General features: G+C 31.7%; 1 protein-coding gene across 7 annotated transcripts in view; it reads right to left on the bottom strand.

Annotated features, from left to right (window-relative positions):
* The window catches only part of LOC129808115 (eye-specific diacylglycerol kinase), a 221,359-nt gene that overhangs the window by 117,152 nt on the left and 91,271 nt on the right, over window positions 1-12,936 (bottom strand). For 4 of the 7 annotated variants that reach the window (XM_055857835.1, XM_055857834.1, XM_055857836.1 and 1 more), the window contains exon 3: window positions 170-377. The exons of the other annotated variants lie outside the window; for them this stretch is intronic. In XM_055857835.1, the coding sequence (XP_055713810.1) occupies window positions 170-259 (90 nt within the window). In that variant the 5' untranslated portion in view covers window positions 260-377. The remainder of the gene's footprint in view (window positions 1-169; window positions 378-12,936) is intronic. 7 annotated transcript variants of the gene reach the window in all.

A 12,936-nucleotide genomic window follows, 5' to 3' on the forward strand; every position in this document is an offset into this window, starting at 1 on the left:
TTTCTTTTTTCTTATAAAAGATTAAAAGTTTTTTCTCCAATTTTTAAAGAAAAAGTCGTCAAATGATGTACGAACGAAAGGAAAAGAAAGTGAAAACATTGAAACATTGAGGAAATTGAAAAATTGTATCAAAGAAAATCGAATGGGAATAGAGGAACGGGGGTCACACCTGTTTAGGCACCTCAAGACTGCTCTGAGTTTTCATTTCGGCACCTGTAGGCGTCCGTGATCGCGTGAATGTCGTTCGCAAGCGTTGCATAGTAATGATGCAGGTAACAAATGGGTGTCGCACACCTCACGATTCCGACATGGAGGCAAAAGCCATCCACGGTGAGGTCCTCTACCCAATCATATCGTTTCGGAAATAAATCTCCACTCTACAATAATGAACAAAGAGAGAAAGGTAGATGATTGAATTAAATCACCAAATACAATTTCGACTACAAGGTTAATCTTATATCTCGTTTCTCATGCTCCTTCCCTTACCCTCTACAACACAAAATCAACCGTATTTGAGTATAAATTGTAAAAAAGGAAATTGGTATAATATATCACATAGGAAATGAAGTAAGGGAAAATCTATTTAATTTTATATCTTCGACAAATTTTTCCTTAATTCCGATTTAATGGAATTCTCGCTCAGGGCTAAAACAGTATTTATATACATAATAATACCAATCTAACAAGTAAAATTTTTAAATGTTTTGCAAATTAGAAACTTATGCCTTCAGTTTATGTTTTTAGTTCAGGAAAGTTATTTGAAATTAAAATTCACATCCCTTTCTTTCTCAGGACTATTGTACAATTCTATCCTTCTCTTTCGCACTCAAACCTAAATTAAATATCTGGTGACGCTCAAAAGAAGAAGAAGAGTCCGAAAGAGTGATACACAGATGTAATTCGTTTGAGAAAGAAGGAGAAAGAAATTAGATTTCAAGAAATTTCCCCTACCAAAAAGTATGACAGAAGCTTTTATTCATTCATTTTAATCCAGGACACCCAGGTTGGTAGCCCACACCTGGATTCTCCGATACTTCAGGACAATGTTCATTATCGATCCCAAGGTCCTATAAGGCAAGGTCCTGAATTTTTGTCAGTCACATTGTCCTAGGTCTATCTCGAGGGCGACGTCTCCTCACAATGCCAGAAGTATTATTAATAAAATTATTTTGAATTGTATATATTTGCTATTTTCATTTCATCCATTGAAATATAGTTTATACTGTTGTAGTATTTATTTTTCTTCGAAATTATTATTAAATATGTTCAATGAATAATAGCTTTTATTTTATGAATTCCTCGTGGAAGGATTAAATAAATAATGAAGTTGAAATACAATCAGAACATAAAATTAGTCATCAAGTGGCAGAATAGGGTGAAAGGAACACCTGTTGACACTTTAAGAAATTATCATGCCATTTTTACATCTCTTTTTATAAAAAAAAGATAGATTACAGAAAAAAACATAATATTACTTGCATTTTACCAGATACATTAAATAAATTTCATCATTTTGACAAATGTGTCAATAGAAGTTCCTTGTCGAAGAGGTGTTCCATCGACCCTATTCGTTTTATGATGTGTCTTAGGTTCGAATCCCATTTAGACCACCAAGAATTGTATCTTGTGTTAAACGTATTAAATTGCTCAAATCAAATCGCGTCATGACATAGAGTCCTTTAAGTAACGGTACTAATCACACCTCAGTTAGGGTGGTGATGGTGATACTGCAATCCCTTAAAAATGAGTTCAGGGGAAGTGGTGCACCTTTGAAATTGGGATTTTTCTCCTAATTTTAAATAAAATTAAGCCTTATCGTGATATAATTTAGCTGCACAAACTGATTGAGAAGCTAAATTACATTATGATATGGTTCAGTTCCACTTAAACGTAGGTGAAAAATCTCAATTCCAAAGGTGTCCCACTTCCCCCTAATTAACCCATTCAGTCAATGTACCAGAAATACTTGAGATAGAATGTTCATATTTTGGGATTAGTTTCCTACAGATTAGTAGATGAAATTTTTGAAAAGAAATTTTTTTTAATCTATTATGGGGGCTCGGGGAGCCCCTGTCAAATACACGTCTTAACGGTCACTGAATTTAAATTCTGTGCATTAATTCACAACAAACTGTACTGCTTTAGATTGAGGAACTATCCCAGAAAACAAATTGGTAACTAGAATTCAAATCAGGAAAGAGAAAAGAGGGCAATTTTAGCAAATTCGTCGAGATGTCGAATTTTCCGTCCGCCATTTTGAGCAAAAATTTTGCATGACCTTCTGCGAAGCAAGAAAATAATAACAAAATGCATTTCCATCTCTATCGGACTATTTTTCCCAAGAAATTGAAGAACTAAAGTTACTAAAATCCATTTCCGACAGCAATTCGGGTAGCAATTGCCCAGAAATAAATCATCTGAAATCACTCAAATTGCGTATGATGTATAATACCATGGTAAGGAATGGGTTAAAGAATACTTTATATTACTATTAAAACCAGATTTTGTGAAAACTTTTACAAGAATCCTGTAAAATTAATCTTGCTTGATTCGGTTCAAACAAAATATCTTGCTAAAAATTAAAAGATTTTACGAGAATTCCAATGGTGGCATTGGCAGCCAAATATCTTGTTACTTAAATATTACAATTTTATATTTTTTTTACGAGATTGTTTAACATATTTTTTCATTTAGTACTGATATTTGTACAACATACATAACCTAAGATTATTGTATCCCCGTGTTCCCAAAACACATCACTTAACTTACACTAAAAATAAAAGGGTCAAATTGACCCTCTTTTCAACAAAAATGGATCATATTTGATCCTTTGAGAGGTTCATTTGAATCTTTTGAAATTTTGTATGCATATTTATCACGATAGAATCTTAATCTTATCACGATAGATTATGTTTTATTGTAAATATATTACTTTAATCGTATTTATCTCATCTGAGCGAACACCAAAGATGACTTTTTAATTGTTTTTATTCGTTTATTCTGGAGATAAATAGGTGTCAAAACAGTGACCCTTTCAAAGGATCATCAGTGACCCTTTCATTTTTACCAGTCAGTGTACATATTTATTTCTGATATACTTTTTTGTATAATTACCAAAATATTCCAGCAAAAAACAAGTCGTTCTTTAAAAACAAATAAATATATTCAAATTATTTCATATGGTAATATTTGAAGAATGCTTACAAAAGACCAAAATGTTGCTCTTTCCTGGCATTATATAGGAAATTTTCCAAGACAAAAGTTTCACACTTGAAATCTCCTCAGAATGGGAATGTCTTAATTGAATTTTCGGTTTTCCGTAACCCACAGGAAAACACCAAAAATTAAAGAGGGGCTATATGCCCCAAAAGAAAGCTGTAGTACAATGTATATAGGTTGGGCTGACGATGAAGAATTTGGAAATCATTTGATTGAATTGAGATTTCACAACCCACATTTCTAGGAATAAAATTGTTATGTAAAATGGTAAAATGTATTTTCAGGCAAAATTGATTTTGATATGTTCTTTTATTGCTCAAACTCAAAAGAAGGGCTATTTATAGGGAAATTCAAAGTGTATTCTGTTATAAATTTTGGAGGGCAATCGGTTAGATATAGATACTAAAGGATTTCATGGTATTCAGCATCTTCCTCTATCGAGTCTAGTAGGTATCAGCAGAAATCACATATAAGTAGGAATCACTATCAATCGGTTATAAACTGGTTTAGGTCATAACATTATTGCATTCAAGCTTTCTGCAAAGTATTTTCCTCTTTGACATTCCATTCTGAAGCTTTTGTCACAATTTTGTGGTATTTTTCAATTGTTTCAGCGTTATTCCTTCAATTAAGAAGAGGATATAAATTGCTGTATTTGTATTTTCATTTTCAATTCTTTTACGCACCTTCGCGATATATTTGGCAGTATATTCATTGCGAAATATTGCGTGTGCTAAGAATGTAAAATGTAAAAGCTCAGAAGAAAGTGTGTCACTGAGATAGAGGGGAAGAGATTTGTATGGATGGTAAACCATTTTACCAAACCCATACAATTTTCCAAATAAAACCACGTCTCACATTCATCTCACACCTTGTTTGACATCCCAGAAAAAGCAGCACACGAGCGTGAAGGATTACAATCGACAAAGGGAATATTTCGTATATATATTCCAGAAGATAAAAGAAGCTCATGCTTCTCACACTATTCAAGTTTTCCACAATTTGCAAGACACTTTAGCATGGAGCACGCTTCAGTCTCACGCCAATATCAGAGGATAAGAATGTGGGTGGATTTTCAACATAGTACAACATCCCATGCAGAGCGGATGACTCCTATACGACTAGACGGACAATGCTTTTTTCCAGAGACGGGTTCAAAAAACTCTTAGTCTACTTTCACAAACATTTGTTCGTACATTAATATTTTGTCTTTGATAAACTTCACAAACAAATGGTATTTGTTTACGTATTAATTATTTGTATACGAACATTTCCAAACAAATATTTGTAAAAGAATAAAAATGTTCGTCAAGAGATCAGGTTACAAAAAAATACTGGTGAATGAAGTACTAACTTTGAATTTTTTAAATGTTTTTTTTTTTTTTAAATTTTGAATTGAATTGGATTGAACTTTTACGAGCTTGTTAGTGGATTATACGATTCACGAGAAATTCCTATCGTAAATATAGCTAGCTGGAATACACAAGCATTTACAAAGGCATTAACAAGATATTTTGTCTGTGAAATTGGTATAGAGGTCTTCAGACTGGAGGTTTAGATCAGTTCCCAAATAATGTTGTTTTTTTTTTAAACAGAAAACAATTGCAATTATTTTTCAAAATGATATTGTATTAAGGCAGATACTATAAATATACAAAATAAAGTAGAACATTTCACAAAAATATAGCTAATTGAAAAGTTATTACACTTAAGCCATATAGCTAAGCCTTATGTCCTGGACAAACCTACGGCATACACCGAGAGAGGTCTAAACAATTCAAAATAATGATTAGATTACATTCCAATCAGTTTCTCACCCAACAATCTCTCAGCTTAAGCCGTAAGTCTGTCTAGGGCATTAGGGTCCAAGTAGACTCATACGTCTTCAGATCTAAAGCTTATACGGTTTTCAGACTAGAGACTTATGGCTAAGACTTAGCTCTTAAGTCATAGTCTGAAAAGATAGGTTTGTCTCTAAACCCAAACCTTTGGTGACTTAGCTAAGTCCTCGTTGAACCGAAGGTGTTTTGTTAGTGGCTTATCGATGATGACGCACCCTTACAGTGACACAGTGAATGACGTAAAACCAATCATTACAGAGACGAAAAAAGCATTATAAGTGTATTCACACTGAGAAAAAAACGGGGATGCGATTAACTTTTTTCCTCATAACTTTAACACTTTATAGGTGTAAAAATATATCAATATTTTTTAATGTTAATTTTACACCTTTTTAAGGGTAAAATTAACATGAAAAGGATAACTTTAACCCATAATACACCTAAAAAGGGTAACATTAACACCGATTTCGGATCAATACTGCAGGGTAAAATTAACATTTCCGGAATGTTATTTTGACTTTTTCGGATTTCTCTCAGTGCAGGTACTATTTTATGATATTTGAACGAAAAACTGAGATACAAAAATGTACAAAATGAAAGTCTTCTCTAACATACTCGAGAATGAGGTAATATTGTCTATAAACGTTTCAAAACGCATTTTGTTAAAGTTTTCGGAAAATTCCATTTGATAACCCACCAAATACGAATGTTGTCAGAATCTAAGTACTAAGTCTCAATTTAGGTCTGAAAAGGTTTCTGTTTAATCCTCAGCCACCAACAAAGCCATTTTAGCGAGAAACTAGCATGAGCTTCAGATTTGAAGCCGGTTTTGGCCATATGAATTAAGTGCTCTTATTTAGTAGGGATTTATCCTAAACTGTAATGTACGGAGAGCTTGAAACTATCGATTAGAAGCATTTTACCTAAGTTTCTTTTACTTAATCTTTTACTGTTAAATTTTACAGGCTAAATATTCTCCAGGGTTTTAGGTCTGAAGCTGAAGCCTTATAAGGGCTACAGTCAGCTCCTTCTTAAATATTAAATCTCTGACTCGACTCTCACAGTTGAGATTTCGAATTCCGCGAATGCAACTAATATTGTGAAAAATTTTTAGACCTTCTAATATTTTTCAATAGAACGTTATATCTTAAGAATTGAAAGGTTTTTGTTCTTCATCTATTTGCAATCTAGTGTTGATATATTGATCTTCATACACCAACTGCTAATTACAAAACAGAAAATCAATTACTAGTTTTATTCAAAAGATCGTATGCAATGCTAAAACGGAAACAGTCGCTGTGCAAGTGGCCTATTAACTCAGTTAAAAATAATGAATTCTAGTGTTTTATAGGTCTTTACAAGTTATTCTTCCACATTTAATTAATTTCATTCAATAAGTAATTAATTAATATTCAATTATTCTCGAATTGTTTTTCGTCCCTACTTTTAAAAATCCTCGAACTTTCTCTTCCATCAGCGCTAGAAGAGAACCGTAAATCTCCTTTGAAATGTACGATTTTATGTGCATGGTTCAGTGTCTAGAAATTTCAGGTGTCAGTGGTTTTAGATAAAACGAGATGAGACAAAGAAGTCGATATTTTGTTATCTCTATAGGATTTCGATTATTTTCTATAGAGACAGATATCATAAAAAGTAGAAAAATGATCTTTTGAAATAGTATTAACAACATGTAAACAAATATAATCAGAAGATATCCTCTTTCTTTCCATCAATTCCTTGTGCAATAGACCAGGAAAATCAAAAATATTAACTCACATAACTCTATTTTTAAATAAAATTCACTCTAAAAATAGTAAAAAATAAAATAAAAAACGGAAAGTATTATATGACAAAAAATAAGTATAGATAATATTTTAGAATGTTTTCCAAGCATAAAAGTGTCTAACGCTTTTGTCAGTGTCTATTCATATGCAAAATCACCCTCTCGGGAAAGCTGAAACATCATTCAAAATGCAGGCGACTAAAATAAGAGTCAATGAACCGATTTATCAACAACCTTTTGCACTATCATATAACAGTCAAACCTTCTGAACCTTTCAAAGAAACCACTTTATTTTCACAATGATATTTTAAAACGCAATGCGTGTAAAAGCTAAAAGAAAACCAACAAAAATATCCATTGGGCAATGGAGCATTAACATGGTTACATCAAGAATGAATAATTCATTTTTCCTATATTTCATCCCAAAAATTTATTTAAAACTGGAAAATAAACTAAAATATTGAATGCCTTCTGATCTATTGCTGAATTTTGTATTCAACCACTAACCCAAGCAATCAATCAATCATCAAACAATCATGGGAAAATTTGTCTTTTGGGATTGAGGTTTCTTCCTTTGCATTAAATTCATATCTCTTGAGAACGATTGAGGATTTTTGGTGAGAAAAGAATAGCTTTCCACACAAGCATTAAAAATCTAAAGAATACAACGAATAATAAAAAAAAAAACAACTTTACAAAAATTACCTGAAAATCATATAAGCTTCATCCTTGCGGATTGCATTTATTATAATTGTTTGTAAGTATTTCATCCATTATAAGCTTGCAAAGCTCCTACTCTCCTTAGTGCTAGAAAATTTAACGAATAGAAGAGAAAAAGTAAAAGAAATAAGCAAAGGAGGTAATGCCGTCATTAAATTTTAAAAATGAACACAGGTGAGTAAGTCAAAGGATATAACTCAAGTGAAAAGCATAAAATATGAAAAACATTTTGCATAGCTAGAAAAAAAAAGTTTGTTAAAAAATTTGTAAACTTGGAGGTAAGTATGTAAATTAACGAACTTTGGAGCTAATAGTTTGATGTTTTACAGACGAACTTGTAATTGAGCACTATTATAAAATAGTGTGTTCAAAAAACTATGTTCATTTACAAACAATAAATTTAAGTTTGTAATTTATTTTCTCAGTTATCTTTAGGGAATTCGCTCTAAAATAGGTACTTCATACTTTTGAAAATGACAAAAACCAGCAAATGAAGCATTTAGAATGATCGGAGCGCGCTATCTTAGATGAGCAAAATTGTAGTCCTAAGTGGTGCCTATCCACTGGTGTCAACGGATTTTTAATATTTTGTTTAGTTTATTTTATACAATTTTTTACAACCTTATGCCCAACGCACGATAACTTTTGTTTAGTAAACATGTTTCTGAAATTTCAATGAGAGTAAGTGAGATCTAGATCTAGTCATCTCACTCACTCTTATAGAAAATTTTGAAAACATGTTTACAAACAAAAGTTATTGTGCGCTGATCATTATGCTCAACGCACAATAACTTTTGTTTGTAAACATGTTTTTAAAATTGCCTATGAGAATGAGCGAGATGACTAGATCTAGATCTCACTCACTCTCATTGAAATGTTAAAAACATATTTACAAAACAAAAGTTATTGTGCGTTAGGCATTACTCTAAGCCCATTTTTTTTGGTGATTTTTAGAGTAACTCCAATTTTACACCCTGAAGGAGTGGTTTTACAAAGTTTTTGTAATTATCAAAATTGAGGCACAACTAATGACCTTTCCAACGAACCCACATTTTTTAAGTTCTGTTCACCAAAACCTGAGATATAAAAAATAATGTAAAGCAAAGTAGAAAAAATATAAAAGTATTAATTAAAAAAAATTGAGACGTGTTTGAGCAAAACCAAAACGATATTCTTAATCAGGGGACTCGACTCTATCAAACGTACCATGTGAGACCTCTGAGAGAAAAACCGTGTTGCATAGTGTTATTTTGAGGAGGTAAGGCATATTTGAATAGAACCATTTTTTAAATAGGGCTTCTTATAGTCCCATTTTTAAATGGAGCCGGACCTTACCAAGAAATAATTTAGATTATTCACATCGTATCGAACACAGATTTTTATTTCCAAAATACTTGGGCTATGACGACCAATTTCTTCCTCTGAAGTCTAATAACTAATTACAAAATTGCAGTGTACGGTTGTGCTACAAAAATGGGAGAAAGAGCCCTAACTTTAAAGGTGCCCACTTCCTCCTGTCTTTCTAAAACTATCAATAAACTTTGCGATAAGAGTTACAATTTATAAATTTTAATTGTCAAAAATCAATTTTCGAACTATATTTCTAAACATTTCAAGACGCATTATCAAGATTTTCTATTTAAAACAAAAAAATATATAGAAGCAGGCTTTTAGGCTTCGCACACTCTCTGGCTTCGAACACTTCATATTTTCATGGACTATCTATTAAAGGTAGAGGTCAGGTTCATTAGAGAAATATGGGAAAAATATGTAGTGTTCGAAGCCAGAGTGTGTGCGAAGCCTGGAAGCTTTCCCCTATATTTAGAGAAAACTCACTGCATTTTATAAAAGCAAATAAATCCTATTTTCTAATACTTATAAGGCTTATAAGATATAAATAACAATTATTTAACCGAAATGGTTTTATTTTAACGCAAATTTAAATGTCCCCCGTAAATTACTGATAATAATTTTACCATCTTCCAATATAATTTCACCATCCCCATCCGCAATTTGCAAAGTAATGTGTCTTACAGAGAGTACATAAATATATATTTTTTTACAGTAGGAAAATGTTTAATTTCGAATCCATTGTTTTATGGAAAACTTTGCAACAATTGCACTAATATAGTCAGTTAATTTTGAATATGGGAAACCAGCAAAGTTTACGATGTTTCTGAACAAACAAGGTAATGCAACTTTATAAAGTCAAAATTGCCACAGTACTAATATAAAGACAATTACCACGGTGAAAAGTTATATGCAGTAAGGATTTGTAATTTAATCCCTTCATTATGAGATATTGTGCAATTTGTTATTTTAAGCATTAATTTTCACGTGCAAACAAGACGGATTTAATGAATATCTATTTAAGAAAGAAGACAAAGAAAGATTGTCCTGATGGTTGCAGTTTTATACAAGTTGATGCTAATATTTATATTTCTGAAATTAACATAATGAATTTTTGAATTAATAGCTTTATTATATGTCTTTTTGCTATTTAAGGAAAGAAAGAGGAATATGTGCAGTCATTTGATTATATATTTAGCTGCATAAGCTTTACATTTAATTACAGATAAATTTATCTAAAATTTCTAGTATACATCTAGGGGTATATTCATATTATTTTAAATCAACTTATCTTAACTTGTGCATGTTATCAAAATTACCTACACTAAATTGTCACTTTATTTGCTTTTTGTGACCATAGTCGAGATTACATGTTGAAACTCTATTAATATTTTATTACTAAGTAGTTTTGTTGTATATTGTAAGTTGAACTTTATCTCGTTATCACACCGTACAATTTACATATTCATAATCAAAGACAATTTCTAACTAAAATGCTTCAGAAAATCAGTGACATTTTCACTATGTACAACATATGTCTATGAAATATTGCATATAACTCAAGCTTAAATTGCTACATTATTAAGGACATAAATTAAGTGTACAAAGTTCAGTATGGGTATAATATATATAATGTCAAATTTGAAAATTTAATTTTTGCAATTTCGCTTGTGCAAGCAATATTATCAACTTATGAGATACTTAAATTTTAAGTATTTGTGAATAGAAATAAGCTCAATGAAATGCATCACTGAATAGTAATAGGGGAAACTGGGGCACCACCAAACACGGGGTACCACCAAACACTGCGATTTTTTAATCGGAAATTCGACTTTAAAGGATAAGACCTATAGGAATTTATAGGCACTAGAGGGATGCTTGTCCACTCAAGGAATGGTAGAGATAGTCCAAGTAGTTTAGAAATAAAAATTAGTGTTTGGCGGTACCCCTTGTTTGGTGGTGCCCCAGTTTCCCCTATTTTATATTGTTTTTAGTACGTGCAAAACTACAAAACTTTGACGTGTGTATAAAAGTTTGTAATGTTGTTCATACAATATTCTTGATAGCTTCTTGTAAATAATTAGTGAGACAATAAATAGGTCAACATTTTCTTGAAAAAATATTTGTTTTTATAAAAATTTAACTGACTCTGTTTATCAAAAAGAGGATACAGGTCAACTTATTCGGTTTCCGGTTTCTAATCATGCGGAAGCAAATTTGGCTTCTCTGAGGTAAAGTAAAATTGAACAGTTGTGTGTCATGTTTTCGAGATTTTGACTTTCGGGACTTTGACTTTCGGGACTTTGGCTTTCGAGATTTTAGCTCTTTTTGATTTTGCCTATTCGGGATTTTGATTTTCAGGATTTTAGCTTTCGGGATTTGTTTTCGGGATTTTGGTTTTTTGATATTTTCGCTTTTGGAGATTTTAGTTCCTTTTTTAGTTCAGGATTTTGATCACTGCGTAGTTATTTTGAATTTTGGTTTTCAGGGGTTTGGCTTTTCAGGATTTTGGCTTTTCAAGATTTTTGGCTTTTCGGTATTTTAGCTTTTCGGGATTGTGTTTTTTTTTGGAATTTAGATTTTCGGAATTTTAGCGTTCGGGATTTTGGCGTCCGAGATTTTGGCTTTTCAGGATTTTGGTAAATTGGAATTTTTGACTTATTGGCATTTTAGCTTTCGGGATTTTGGCTTTTTGGGATTTTTGGTTACTTGGGATTTTGGTACTTTTAGAACATCGACTTTTTGGGATTTTGATCCAATCTGAGTTTTAGTTTTTCGAGATTTTAATCCAATCGGGATTTTGGTTATTTGGGATTTTAACTTTCGGGATTTTAGCGTTCGGAATTTTGGATTTTCGGGAGTTTGGCTTTTCGGAATTTTCGATTTTGAGGGTTTTGTCTTTCGGAATTTTGGCTTTTTTAGATTTTGTTTTTTTTCGTATTTCGGACGTTCAGGATATTAACTTTCGGGATTTCAGTTTTGGGAACTTTGTCTTTTTGGATTTAAAGCGGGACCCTGAGAGATGAATTTTAATTTGAAAGAAGCTTTCCCAGAATATGGGTTAATACAACATATATTATATGCAAATTTTAAGAAATTCATAAAGTTTGATAGTGACATTGTACCGTTTAAATATGTGTTAATTTTAAACCGGTCAATTTGACCAGGTTTTGGTAGATTTAATGTTAAGCATAACAGCATTATGCAGGATTACTTTTATTTTCTAAACATGTGTAACTATATAATTAAGCAAAAAGACTAGTATTTCTCTGCTCTCATTCGCTATGATATATAAAAAAAGTGCGTTATAAAACAAAATTAATTGAGTGTTGCTCTCTACTGATTCTTAGTTCTCCCTAACAGACAAATGGAAACACACTCAAACACACTGACGTGATTATAATTTGTGAAAGTTTCAGCTTATATTATATAATCATTAGGGTGTAAAACATAATTAGATTCAACACTAATTAGACCCAAATGTAATGTTAGAGGTATTATACGAGAAAAAATTGCTCTAAAAAAAATTACTATCAATTTATCCCTTTTGTAATACAAGAGTTTAGAGCCTCATGCAGAGGCAATTTTCAAAAAAGAGCTCTACCCTCAAAATGTAATTCACCTTCTCATCCTTTAACATTAACATTACACCCTCATAATCTTTTAATATTTCAACACTCGTCACTAATACTGTATGTGCGGTATGTTTTGTAGATTTATGAAGAACCTACGTGCTGCTACCTTCCACTTCTGATTACTTATTTTGTGTCATACATGTATACATTTTTTTTGCTCGTCCACCTCATACCGTTGACACTATACATACTGAATAAATTCACCCACGCACGAACTCTATTCGCACTAGGGGGTACCCCACAAGGGGATGTCTGAACATAAGTATGAGATACAAATAAAAACTTTAATATCATATTTTTAAAGAATTATTAAAATGAAAACGAAAAATCTATTAATTACTCATTATTGTGGATTACGTGTATAAGTTCAATCCTACTTTATTTGTTA

Source organism: Phlebotomus papatasi, chromosome 3 (assembly GCF_024763615.1).
Source record: "Phlebotomus papatasi isolate M1 chromosome 3, Ppap_2.1, whole genome shotgun sequence".
Classification (NCBI taxonomy): Eukaryota; Metazoa; Arthropoda; class Insecta; order Diptera; family Psychodidae; genus Phlebotomus; species Phlebotomus papatasi.